We start from the raw sequence: 14,601 nt of genomic DNA on the forward strand, positions 1-14,601 counted from the left end.
TCATTGAGTTGATCTTCAACCTCTGATATCCTTTCTTCTGCTTGGTCAATTTGGCTGTTGAAACTTGTGCATGCTTCGCAAAGTTGCCCAGGCTGGAGTCCAGCAGCATGATCTAGGGTCACTGCAACCTCTGCTTTCCAGTTACAAGCAGTTTTCCTGTCTCAGCCTCCCCAGTAGCTGGCACTACAGGTGCATGCCACCACGCCCAGCTAATTTTTGTATTTTTAGTAGAGATGGGGTTTCACCATATTGGTCAGGCTGGCCTCAAACTCCTGACCTCAGGTGATCCACCCACCTCAGCCTCCCAGAGGGCTCGGATTACAGGCATGAGCCACCTCACCTAGCCAATCTTAGCTTTTTTTTAATAAGAGAAAATATAAATACCTTTTGAAAGTCCTTATTACTGTGGGTACACTTTTTTTTTTTGAGACAGGGTCTCTCTCTATTGCCCAGGCCAGAGTGTAGTGGTGTGATCTCAGCTCACAGCAGCTTCCACCTCCTGGGTTCAAGCGATTCTCATGCCTTAGCCTCCTGTAGCTGGGATTACAGGTGTGCGCCACCATGCCTGGCTAATATTTGTATTTTTTGGTGGAGGTGGGGTTTCACCATGTTGGTCATCTGGTCTCAAACTGCTGACCTCAAATAATGCACCTGCCTTGGCCTCTCCAAGTGCTGGGATTAAAGGCATGAGCCACTGTACCCAATCGTATACTTCTTCCTTCACTCTTGCCTCAGAATGGGTGAAACACTCTCAAATCTCCCATGTAGTATGGGGTCAGGGTAGATGAAAGAAACCTTCAGTCTAAGGAGTCTCTCTGAAACTGGCTTAGGGCCATAGAGCCATGATCATGCCACTACACTCCAGCCTGGGCAACAGAGGAAGAACCTGTCTCAAGAAAAGCAGGGAGTGGGGCATAAAATTCAACCTGTTGTCGCTACTTTATCATTAGTGTTGTTGTTTTTGTGTATTTGGCTTTAAAAAAAAAATCAGGCAATACTAAAGGGCCTGTCACTACCCAGCCCTATCACGAGCCAGATCATTCTTCCTAGATGAAAATACTGTCGTTACAGTCTCATAGTTTTCTCATAAATGGCTGAGAAATCTTTTTGTATATGTCTCTCTCACATACTTTTTTAAAAAATACAAAATGGTAGAATACTCAAAGCCTGTTTGGCATATATTGCTACCATCCGTAGTCACAGCTGTCACCAAAGGTGCTGTTTTTATAAAGGGAAAATAGAAGACTGATCTGCAACTAAGAAATCATCTATCAATTATTGAACAGAAGTTTTCTTTCTGTCACCTGGGTATTTTGGGCTGATGTATCCTCTAATCAGTTACATTAGCATGATGTAAAAGTGCTGTGAAATGGGAGGGAGGCAGAATTTTTAGTGACCAGCTTTCTCAACCAATTGCACCATTAGCTACATGACCTTGGCAAGCCATCTACCACTCCACATGATTTCCTAATTTGTAAGATGAGAACGATAGGACCTTTTCCCTATAGAGTATTGTGAAAATCAAATGAGACATAGAAAAGTAGCAAAATGCTGTACAATTGTAAGTTACTCTTGGTCTGGTAAAATCATCCAGCAAAACCAGGTTCAAAGGTCCAGGTTTAAGAGCTAGGTTATAAGCTTTCACTTCTGGAGTGTGATCCTGGTTTATATGTAATATGCCTCTATTGATCTCTGCCCAGATGTTATCCTACAAAATAAGCTATTTGACTCTCTATAACTTATTTTCTTAAAGAATTAGTCTTAACTTATAGCCATAGAATGACTTTCATGAAAAGTATTAAATTATGGAATGCCAAGCATGAAACGAGTTGATAATGGAGACAAGAAAATTAATCTTCCTGCCAAACAACACAGTGAATGTCCATAATTACTACCTACTAAGAAGGAAGCTAATTCAAACAGCTAGAGCTGATAATCAGTTAGTACAACCCCACTCTGATGTCAGAGCAGTTATCATAGCAGGCATACTCTTGTTTTCATTAAGTGTACTTTTTTTTTTTTTTTTTAAGAAAGGCCATCCTATTTTAAAGTAACATGACAGTTTTGGAGGAGTTGCATTTATAAATCATGCAGTGGCAGAGTTTGAGTGATAGAAAATGAAATAATTTAAGAAATCTTTAACACCACTGTAAATGGAGTTTAGTTATGGTAGTATATGTAAAAATAAGTAAAAAATACGAATATGTTGGGAACATCTTGGAAACTCTTAGCTTTTTAGAGAGGCTAGAGACTGGAAAAGACTGTTCTGCTTCCCCTCCTTGATTCCACGACCATCTCAAGATACCCTGTGTTGGTTTGTATCTCCGTGCTTCTCTAAGAGACTACCAAAAAATTATAAGCTTAGTTCATGTAACTCAGTAAAACAGGTGCACCCAGATATTTCGACAAAACAAGGCACCCTGTAATTTAAAGACATTCTTATTAGCCAGCTATGTTAATTTCCACTCTGTTTAAAACACACAAAAATATTTTCATATATGAAACTCAGTGGAGAAAATGAGACCTTTAAGCATGTAAGAACATCTGTAAACAGCGATGAGTGAAAAACTGAAGTTAAGAAACTTTCCTAATTGCTTTAAGTTTGTAATTTTAGTGGAAAGAAAACGATACAGGCATAAGACAAAATTGCAGGAATCCAACTTTGTTAATCTCCTAAGATTGATATGTACAAATGTATATCTTTCTTATATAAACCATCCATCTCATTCAGATACCACAGGGAAAGTAAACTTGCACGTTGGCTGCATATTTATTCTTGGGGGGAAGGAGAGTGATTTGGAAACTGGTTTGATTAAACCAGGAGCCTGAAGAATACTTATTTAATTGATAATATTACTAGACCTGGAATATAAAACCAGTCAAGAGAATAGGAGGACTGCATATTGAACTCCTTTGGCAAGTTTAAATTTAGTCATGTATCACTTAATGACAGGGATATACTCTGAGAAATGCATCATTAGGCAATTTCATCATTGTATGATCATAGGATGTACTTACAGAAACTTAGATGGTATAGCCTACTACACATCTAGGCTACAAACCTGTATAGCATGTTACTGTATTGAATACTGCAGGTCATTGTAACACAATAGTAAACTTTTCTGTATCTACACATAGAAAAGCGAATATGCCACACTCTGATGTCACCATGGCTACCACATTACTAGGCAATAGGAATTTTTCAGCTCCATTATAATGGGACTACTGTCATATATGTGCTTCATCACTGATCAAACATCACTCTGTGGTGCATGACTGCTGGTAATATGTGACTGACATGGACATACATAACCAGAAAGGGTCACCTGCTTTTCTACCGGTCTCACCTGGTTATGGTTGTTGTTCCCCTTCCAGGGAGATACAGTTCGGAGAGTGACGTGTGGAGCTTTGGCATCCTCCTCTGGGAGACCTTCAGCTTAGGGGTTTGTCCGTACCCTGGAATGACAAATCAGCAAGCAAGAGAGCAAGTAGAAAGAGGTGAGCCGAATACATGCATTGTTAGTGTTCATGTCCAGCCCTGGGGTAGGCAGTGCTGATGTGTGTCTGCTTGGGGACGGGGGTGTTAAGGTCTCATAACAACACAGCCACACTCTAAAGGATTCCGGTGTGAGAGAGAGGTATATAGGCTTTTCTTCTACCCTTTCTCTGCCTGGCCTGATATCTGCAGGATTGTGCTGTTCACTGTCATTAAGAGAAATCATTAGGGTGGCATTTCTCAAACTCTTGTATTCTATGCCAGATAAACCTCCTTTTAAATAATATTCCAAATTGAAACGTAGTGAGTCTTCAGTAAGTTTTCGAGAATGTGTCAACATAATAGCACTTCCGACGAAACCCTTTGGGGTTATGGGAATAACTAAGTAATGGTGAAATGCTTGCATGGGCTTGTGTAGTGTACAGTCGCGACAAAAACAATGCTCTTGATAAAATGCAATGTCCTGTCAGGCCCCCAGTGAGGGGCAGGGTCGTAGAATTGGGTGTAGGAAGATGCCTTTCTAACTTCCTTCCTACCTCTCACACACAGGCCCACACACACTACCAAATTCACTGCTGAAACACTGCCAACCAACAGACTGTAAAAGAATATGACTCTCATTCATTTTTATTTCCCTATTGAATTCACATTTAAAAATCCTCATCTTCTCTTCATCTTGAAAACCATAGGTTGTAGAGATGATTTTTTTAAACTGCCCACAGCATCTAATTCTGAAAGTGAATTAGATGGACATACATAACACACATAACTAAAATATGCACTTATATGTGATATATCTATCTTACATGAGACTTTCTGAGAAATGAACAAATTAAAAAATGTGTTCTTTGAACTAGAAGTCTGACTCTGTAATATTGAATTCTGCATAACCTGTAGAAAATGAAAAATCAGCATGCCCTAAAATGGATGTTTTTGTTTCTGTATACCTACAACATAAGGTGCTAAATGTTCATAACTGCATAATGCCCTGTGTGAACACTGGTATCCCATCTCCATTCTAAATTCTGTCTCCCTCTCTTGGGTCTTCAGGATACCGGATGTCAGCTCCCCAGCACTGTCCAGAGGATATTTCTAAAATCATGATGAAGTGTTGGGATTATAAACCTGAAAACCGCCCTAAGTTCAGTGAACTTCAGAAAGAGCTCGCTATCATCAAGAGAAAAATCACATAGTGACAGGATGGCGCCAAACTCAGCCTTCAGAACTCTGGCCTCCAGCAGAGTAACATTATTGTTCTCATTAACAATGAATTTACCTTCGACGGTCTTCTACCATTTTTTTTTTATTAACTGGGTTTTTAAAAAGTATGTTCCACTTGTAAAAAGTCAAAGGCAAATTTATTAAAGAAATAGGCAGTCCTATCAAGGGCTTTCTTAGCTAACCATAGCAATCCTACCATTTCAGGCCATTGCAAATAGAAAAGCACAGGCTTCTAAGTGTGTGAAGGATAAAAGATCTTTTTCACACCTTGTTTCTACTTCAGGCACAGTTTGTGGACTGCCACCCTATGCCACAGACCCTACTCGGTGCTATAAACAGCATTGGTAATGCCATGTTTGCAGGACATGTTCCAACCACAGTTGGCTTTCTCCTCTACCAAGGCAAGATTATATTTGTAAACAGAATTTTATATTGGGAATTATTTGGGCCTCCTGGGGTTTTTCTTTTCTTTCTTGCTAAGTACAAGCCCAATGTAAGAAACATCATGTATGTACATTTTTCGTAAGGTTGTCATTTTCCTCCTCCTTTGTCTGGGTATCAGAAAACAATACACGTAGGCCGGGCGTGGAGGCTCAATACCTGTAATCCCAGCACTTTGGGAAGCAGAGGTGGGTTTGAGACCAGCCTGGCAACATGGTGAAACCCCATGTCTACCAAAAAAAAACTGCAATGCATGAAACGTCATCAAAGAGCACCCTGTTAGAGTTGAGGCAGTTACTTTTCAAGGATGTTATAGAGAGCTGTGAAGCAAGAAACAAGTTTACACAGGAGGGTGGGCTGGATAAAAGAGTAGCCAAAATGATCAAAGTAAAGAAGAAAGGGAAAATATAAACCTTATCAGAGTTATGCCTTTAAAAACACATTCTTTTTAATGGTCTAAATTTACCAAAAAGGTCCTAAGAAGTGTTTTAGGAATTCATAGACTCCTCTTAATGGTAACAAAAATTTTTAGAGAAACTGCAAAGCACAGATCCACAGAAATAACAGCATACTTTCGGTTAAACATCTTCACCTTAGGGGGGCCATTCCCAAATGTAATTTCTTCATTTGCACCAGTTTTTAGAGCTGTCAGGATTTCATGATTCTAGTTCACCAACACATTCATGTGTGTACATGCACACACACTACGAAGGTACAAGACAGGCATGAATGAAGTAGACAGTCTAGAAGTCAAGTGAATATTAATGAGGAAGATGAATGTCCACATACCTGGACATTCGTCTTAGCTGACAGGTATGTGAGCATAGTGCTGAAGATGTCTCATGTGGATAAAATGTAACTCAGTTAAAAGTAGGATTCTGTATCTTAACTGTTATCTAGGGAACTTACCCACGATCTGTATATAGTTGCCTCTCAGGATAAATACGTATATAGAAGATGGTCACGCTCAGGGCTAAATATGTTCTGGAAGCCTTTTATACGTTCTCAGGCCTGTGTCCAGATAAACATCACCTTAGTGATTATTTGGTCTGCATTCATTGGAAGAGCTTAGGGATAGAAAATTCCTCCTGCCCTTTCTTAGCTGTTTGCTGCCTGTACTATTGCACGGAACTCACACCAGTACTTTAAAGAGTATGAAAGATAATACTGAAGAGAAAAGTGACTTGTATCTATCAGTCATTTCAATCTCCTTGCAGATTTCCTACATATTTAATGATTAGTACATTCAGACTAAAGGGAACTTTCTTTTGATGGTGCATACTATGGTAACTCAAAGCACAAGCTTATATATTAAGTGCTATGGTATATTCAGGCACTTGCCAGCCTTCAAAAGTAAGAATAAAATGGGATTTTCCTACTGTTTTTTCAGTATTTCTAAGTGAATCTCTGTTTGTAATATTCTTTGTCTGTTTAAAGAAAACAGCCTGCCATCACATAGTGGCTTCATGCTAAGCTCTCAGCAAGGAGAGAGAATGATGGTGTTGGCTTTAGTTTTATAAACAAGACCTAAAGCTTAATCCTTGCATTCTGGTATAAAGAATGAACACAGCATTGATATTTTCACTCATCCAGTCTGTTAGAATTTGCAATTCACATCATTACCCTGTGCTTAAATTTAAAAAGCTTTTCAAAACATCATGACATGTAGCATTTAAATTCCATTTTATTCTTTGTCCAAAAGCAGGCAGTGGCATAGTTCAAGATTAGTAACTCAGTAGGAGTCTCTCGGGATCCCCTCAGTCATATAGAATATTAAATTTAATATAGGCACATACATTAAGAAAAACTTATACAAACAGTTTTTCACTGTTAATTTTGTTGTGCTTGAAGCATAATTTATTCATTCCTTCTGTCACTGATAATTATTGGAATTTGTACTGTAGGAGGCTAATCCATGCCCAAGAAACACACATATACTGTTCTGAATATACAAGTTGATGTAGGGAAAGGAAGCTTCAGAAATGTACACAATCCTATGATTTGTTTAGTAAGAAAAGAGTTGTAGCGAAAATTTCTTCAGGTCTGGATGTAATTAGTCCAGTCACAAATCTTTGTGTTGTTAATGGATTATACAAGATCTATATATATATATCCTGTGTGTGTGTATATATATACACATACATATATATACACACACACACACACATACATATATATATATCTTGTATATATTAATGGATTATACATGATATATATATTATAGAAGATATATATACTATAATCCATTAACACACACACACACACACACATATATATGTGTGTAAGTACTGCATAGTTCCTCTCATAAGTCCTTCAATTTATTAAAATGGGGGGAAGTAAACACAGTAGTCTATCTCTTACTGGTGTCTTTCTACCTTGAATCACTAAGGCCTTTTTATACGAAAATTTAGGTTGTCCATCATTTTAAAAGGAAAGAAATTTTTCAACATTAAATTAACATTTATTACCAACATGTGAAACCTAAATGAATTTTGTATTCCATGTAATCTAAGGTTACTTCCCAAAGCCAACATACTCTTTCTCTTCCAGGAAAATTATAATAAAATTGACAGGTTTTGTTTAACTTTCAGAAACTGAAGCTTTATTTCAGCCCATCCTGCCACGAGGTCTCCAGTGAAAGGTCTCCTGTAATTGTTTCTCTTTTATCTCCCAGATTTAATGTAGGCAATAAAATTCTCCTTCCATAATTCACTATTTTATTACACATACAATATTACTGAAACATCTTATTAGCAGATAAGTGTAGACCAGGAGCCTAATTGTGTTGGGTATTTTCAGTGCACATTTCACAGTTGTTTTTCATTTTAAGATCATTTTGAAAAGGAAACAAAATGCTTTGTCATTGAAATCGTTTTAATTTCCTTTAAACCATAATTTGGTTTTTCTATCTATATTATATTCAGTTCAGTTTTCCCATATAATTTTTGTGAAGTTTGGTTAGTACCACAAAATAACTAGGGCCTCATAATACTAGTGTTAGATTATGTCAAGAAGACAGTGTTTTAGTTTCAACATATGCCACCCACTGAGGACCTTGTAATGGGATAAACAAAAATTAAAATGCAACAATCCAGATAAATTATCATGTAAAATACAGATGTCTGAATCTTAAGTCACTGTTGTTCAGGGTTCCTTCAGTCATACCACTTTATAATTAATTCTTGTGAGTCATCAGATGTTGTAAGAGTGTACCTGAAAACCTTACTTAGTATACTTATGGCCATGTATCTTTCGAAGACTGATATTTTCTGAAAAAGGGTTGTTTGCCTCAGCCCTCTTCTTTTTACATATACCCCCTTTATTATTATTTTAGCTGTTTCTTGTCAACAAAATTGGCTGCCCATAGTTAGTGCTAGGAGTCATGGAAACACTTGCTTTTGCATTTAGGAGGTCAGAGCCTCCCACAAAACAGAGAATGGTGCAAAATAAGAGCAGCAGAGACAGGCAATTGGAAAAGACATGTTTTCTTTAGGTATTCATCTCTTAACTAAATGGGATCAGATTATATATGAAAATGAGTTTATATTACATTTCCATTATACTATTAAGTTAGTTGTGAAAGTTTACCATCAAAATGTTACTTCTTTTATGACTAACTTTGATTTGCTTATACATATCAGAATGTTCATTAAACATTTTAATTTCATTTATTTTTCTATATTTTGATTAGTTTCATATCAAGTCTGAATACTATATATTTTAGAAGAATCCAAAACCACATATTTATTTCTGCAAAAGAAGATACTCTGATTTTAAAAGTCAGGATTTCATGTACCAAGAATGACCAACCTAAAGGAGATTTTGCTACACTCCTAGGGTCCCAAAAATTCTCCTTTAAAAAATAATGCTGCCCTACAGAAGGTGTATAAACTATATGCCTTAGCCATAATTCAATTTAAGGAAATATTTAGTACCCCATTAACAACCATCCTCTGCCTCATACTGATTCAGAGATTAAATTTCAAACTATTTAGTGTAGGCATTAGGAATCACTTAGCCACCTAATACGGACTGACATTCTTGGGTGGCATAAAAATGCTGGTGCGCTAGATTCTTAATCACTTTAAACTGCATAGAAGTAATGAGCATAGACTTCAGTATATTTGTTAAGGTGCCGAGACAAGCAAATTCAAATGCAAAAGAGGGAGGAACCAGTTATTCCAAGCAGGGTGATGCACCCCACACAGAGTGTGAATTAAAGTGAAACAAAAACTTGGACAATATCTTAGGAAGCCTGAGGAGAACATACTACAAGGCCTGATCCTGTCCTATGGAAAATAAAAACGATCAGCAGAACTAAAGCAAAAGTAGTCATCCAGTGTGTGGGCCTCAGCGAAAGAGAGCAAACCGAATACCTCTCCTTGTGTTAGGAGCAGTGTTATATTCCCAGCTCAGAGATGATTGTGTGCTGGGCAGTGCTTATATTTATTATTTTCCGAACTAACGGATTTGGTCATATGTATTCCAGTTTTTCAAAGAGACTACCCAAAGCCTCTTTACATTTGCATTGGTTATATTTAATATTTCTTAAACTAAGATCACTGATTATTTACACATTATTAGAAATCTTTGGTTACAGTGAGGGTTAACCTGGGCTAAAGTCTCCTAAATGAGAGCACCCTCAGATCAGCCCTGTTTGTTTCACCTTTGGACTAACATTAACTAAATGGCTCCTAGAGTTACCCACAGAGGAAGCTTATTGTGATGAGCGCCACTGTGGGGAAACATAGTATTCAGCAGAGAAATGGAAGAATACAAGTCGCAATGTTCCTTGTCTTTAATAACATTTGAGGGAAAGGAATTGAAGACCTGAAGCTAGTCAGGGTGCAGCTAAGGTAAGACACAAAAATGCAGAGAAAGAGACATCCAGAAAGGAAGGTTGAAAGGAAATGAAGGGCAGTAACAAAGCACCCATGTAAAATGACTCAAAGCCAACGATAAATGCAATGGCGGTAAGGAAACTAACCCTCACAGAAGGTTTGAGGAGCTTCCTGCTGTGTGTTATTAAATAGTGCATGCCTCTCAAGTCTCTACAACACTTTTTTAAGGGCATTGAATTGGACATTGGTTTAATTTTCCCTTTGCTCCCTATAATCTTGAGAGGTAACTACCATTATTGAATGAGAATTACCCTTGCTCTGTTTTTCTGTGAGGTGTCTCACACAATGGTGAGTCAGCCCTCTCCCTAAGCAGTGGCAAGCTGAGTAATGGCACACATATGTCTAGGATAGCCAGCATTCAGGAAAATTGCTGTGAACACTTTTTTATTTTAGTAAAGAAAAAAATGTCTTGCAGGTTTGTGACACAAGACAGATTTAGCTTCCCTCTTGTCAGCAAATTTGTAAGAATCTCAAAACAAATGAATATTTGGGATTCACTCTAAGGGATTCAAATCCTGAATTTCTAAACTATCTTCTCAAATATTATAATTGAGGCCAGCAAGATGCAAGTTTTCTACAAAGTAACAAACTGTTCTACACGATAGTGCTGATGCTGGAAGTGGAATGTTATGTTTTCCCTTAGCTGTATTCATTCAGGAAGTTCTTCTTGAACGTCTACTACGTGAGGTGTGTGCGTGTTGGTGGGGAGGAATAGTACCAGGTGCTAGTTTTTCCAGTGTTTGTTTTTGACTTCTGATTAGTATTTCCTTTTCTCATCTTTAGGTTCTCAAGATTCTGCTTTACCAAAATAGTAAAGCCTTTGTCATCAGCTTATATTGAATAATGTTGTAATTGGCCTCAACCAAAAAGTTTCTCCTCAGGTGCTTGGGAGGGGTGGGAGTGCTGCCTTCTAAGGAACTCCCAGGCACCTACTAAGCAAGGCCAGCTACACACGCAGTATGCAAGAAGCCCCATGACGGATGCAGGTTAGAATACAGAGACCTGGTTGGAATCCTAGATGTGGAGACAGGATGATCTGGCGGCACTTGTTAGATGAGTAACACTATCAGTAGAAGCTCCTGGGAGATTTTCTCAGTGCAGCAAGATTTCTGTGAGTAGAGGTATCCTGGGAGGCAGCCTATTGACTTGACCAAGTAAGCTGATCAGGTGCCCTCCTCTACCCGCTAAAGAAATATGAAAATGCTGGCAATAATTGCTTTATCTTAAATTCCTGGACATACTCAATTCTTCCATTCCACTGTTCGATTCCCAATACCCTTTATTGTTTTCTTCGCACTCTTCTTGTTAGCAAACGTCTCAAAGTATTTCAATTGTGTAATGTTAAAGGGTTCTTTACATAGCTTCAGAAAAGAGGGCAGCAAATATGAAGACTTAAATTCAAAACAAGCCATTCTACCTAGATATACAGACCCCAGAGCACCACTGCATGAAGATATCCTCTCTACTCTGCAGTTCCCCAAAGCAGTATTCTTCCTGAAAAGCCAGACATCACACCTATTTTCCTATTTGCTAAGAATCAGAATAAGCATTTTCTAAATGCTATCCAAAGCGGGTTCTAAAATGCCACAGTAAGAAGCCAGATTCAAACTGTAACCAAAGTAGACAATAGAAATCCACTTTACCCCTTTGTCATCAGTTAGAATACACTTGCAAAATTGTAATGACTTAAGCAGTTCGTCTGATCCCTGAAGATCATACCTTCTTTGGAAAGCACAGGACTGATATCAATGGGAAACATCAGTGTTCTGAGCAACACACGATAAATTTAAGAAGCCGTAAAAAATAAATCTCAATTCATACACTGGAGCAGCAAAAACCTGAGCAGGAACAAAAAACTGTGAGAGTCCAAACTCCTTTTTCATATAGCTCTTGTCAAATGGTATAACCTTAGGGGCTTCTTTGAGTTGCCTGGACAATATTTATGAAACTAAAAACTAAATTCCTCCCAGTGGGGGAGGGGGATCAGATCTCTAACCTGGATTCAAAGCCTTAGAGGCCGAGAGGGAATCGAATCTGTTATTACTGAGATCCTAGGTAAAAACCAACCTGGCAATGTTTCGTAGCTCACTGATTCGTGCTTTTATTTTTAAGCCCAAAAGAAAAAAGAAACACACCCTCTTATGTAAGAATTTCCCTTTTACAAATAATTTTACTTGGTAGAAATAAACTTGCCTGCCTGCTCTTAAATGCCAGACTGTTGCAAGCAAATGCAGAGGGAAAGGTGCCCAGAACCATGCTTGACAGGACTTTGAATATTTTCTCTTTACCTAAAGTATGTTGCTTGTATTTAGACTGTAACATGCTGTGGAGTCCTATCCCATGCCATGCCAGTTTGAATTGCTTTCCTTCAATAACAATCAGAAGACCAGTCCAACAGAAGTGAATTTGTCATAATTCCACCTTAGATTCTAGACCTCTCATACCTGCAGTGTACAGAATATATACATGTTCCAATGGAATTCACTATTTTTGGCTTAGATTGATTCTACAAGGTTCATCTAATTTTATAATCCTATGATTCTAAATTCAATCCCCAATATAGATTCTAAGCATCACATCAAATCAAAATCAAAGGGAAAGGGAAACTGGTCGAGAGAGGTCTCGGTTATTTCAAAGCCATGACCAAAGTGGTCAAAGACGTGAAACTCTTGAACACCAGCTGAGCATTTCACTGTACAAAACGTCAGTTACCCAGTTCCATCCTGCGACATGATCAGACTGTCAATGTGGACCAGTGGCCAGGAGCTTATTCAGGGACCATTTGGGTTCATCACTCTTCACAGAGCATTGAGGTTTCCCTCTGAAACAGCTTCTTCAGTCAGACACCAACAGATTTTACATAAATTTGCATTTAAATGTATTAAGTTAGATGGCCTGATTGAGCATCTGAGTGAATATAGTAGGGGTTTGTGGTGGTACAAATTATGCTGACTTTATGTTACCATTTTGTGTTTTTACTTGGTTTTGTCTGGCTTCTTCTGGCAAGCGCCCTAAAAGATTGGAACACTCTAACCTCATAGACATACAACCATATGGGAAAGCCCAGATGAAAAAATGGAAGAATAAAATCAAATTGTCAAAGTTCCAGCAACAGCCCTGACTTCTTCAGGAACCCAAGCAAATTGAAAGCCAAGACAAAATGTACAAATGGTGCCCATGCCATGACAGTGGGCGGCCCACTGCTCTAGGGCTCTCATAGTGAGTGGTGGTGGAAATGTGATTTTTCTAAGTTGCTTTTCCCCTTTAATAGATGAGTTTGAGATGATGGAGTAGGAGTGGAACTCTCAGGCACTGCTGGTAAAGACATTCCACCTGCAAGCAGCATTTTGAGCAAAGCACTGCTGTGGCTTGCCAATTTATGGTCCAGTTAATGTCAGGCTAAAGCACCTTTAATCATTTTTGTTGTTTTAAGATAATATATTTGTGAAGTGGATAAACACTGGAAATAGGGTGCTTCTTCTGGAAAGTTCAGTGTAAAACACAAACAAGGCTTTGATTGGTGTATCTGGCTTTATAAACAAGTCTGAAAATGAATGAGAGCTAAGTATGTAAAACGGTTGTGTCTCTCTTATCATTTTAACTCAGATCTATATTTAACACTTATTTATTTGTAGTTTTTACATCCAGAAGAAATACACTTTGAACTTTGGCTAACATTGTAGGATTTTTTTAAATTGTTTCTATATTTTTAAAGCATGATTTCATCATTTTTGTAAACTGATCATTTTTGAATTGCCTGTTCTTTTCCAATAGACCAGTTACCACTCATGTGTCTGCAGAACCTCTTTATTGTATTCTTATAATAAATGTAAAATATTTGTAGCAAACTGTGCCTTGTCCTATTTAATCTTTCCATCATGTTTACATTTCTGTTCCTTTTCCATGTAAATATGCTCCAAGTAGAGGAAAAGGCAGGCAGGATTTCCATGGTAACTGGCCTCCTAGGGATGTAACAGTGCATAAAAATTATTAGCTTTCAGTTTCTCTGTAATTAAGCTTATGAGTTCTGATGATAATGGGTGTGTGTTGCATACAGTCCAATCACTGCTTCCTGTTTAGAAATCAAAACTGTAATGTAGCTCAAGTCCCAGTTCTCTGTGTGGAGTAGCTACTTGCCTGTTTTTTTGTGTTTTACTTTTGTTTTTTGTTTTGTTTTGCTTTTCATAATAAGATTTGTTTAGACATAACACAAGGATTTGGGGGAGAAAGATGGCTAAGAGAGATGTTTGGAAAACAGGCTGAAGCCCGCTACCCTAGAGCAGTTCAGATGTGTATCCTTGCCAGTCCCGTACAGGACTGAGCTGGTCACAGAGCCATCACTTAACTTCTGTGTACCCTTCAGTCAGCAAATCAGTAACCTTCATAAAACCACCTGCTTTTACACAGGTTTTGAGTAATATATGCTTTCCTTGTATTAAATCAAGCCCCCTCCTCATCCCTGAGCTTGGATTAGAAGAGTCAACCGCCACTGCTTCTCAAAAACACACTTGTTTACTGTTGATGGGGTAGGCTGAAAGCTGC

The 14,601-nt window shown here is 38.1% G+C and overlaps 1 protein-coding gene across 4 annotated transcripts in view; it reads left to right on the forward strand.

Annotated features, from left to right (window-relative positions):
• Positions 1–13,901, forward strand: part of FER (FER tyrosine kinase) — a 520,940-nt gene extending 507,039 nt beyond the window's left edge. For all 4 annotated transcript variants that reach the window (XM_012459750.2, XM_012459767.2, XM_012459758.2 and 1 more), the window contains 2 exons: positions 3,376–3,498; positions 4,547–13,901. In XM_012459750.2, the coding sequence (XP_012315173.2) occupies positions 3,376–3,498; positions 4,547–4,689 (266 nt within the window). In that variant the 3' untranslated portion in view covers positions 4,690–13,901. The remainder of the gene's footprint in view (positions 1–3,375; positions 3,499–4,546) is intronic.
• Positions 13,902–14,601: the final 700 nt, after the last annotated feature.

The sequence above is a fragment of the Aotus nancymaae genome, unplaced genomic scaffold (genome assembly GCF_030222135.1).
Source record: "Aotus nancymaae isolate 86718 unplaced genomic scaffold, 86718_ANA_hifiasm-v0.15.2.pri h1tg000014l, whole genome shotgun sequence".
NCBI classification, from domain to species: Eukaryota; Metazoa; Chordata; class Mammalia; order Primates; family Aotidae; genus Aotus; species Aotus nancymaae.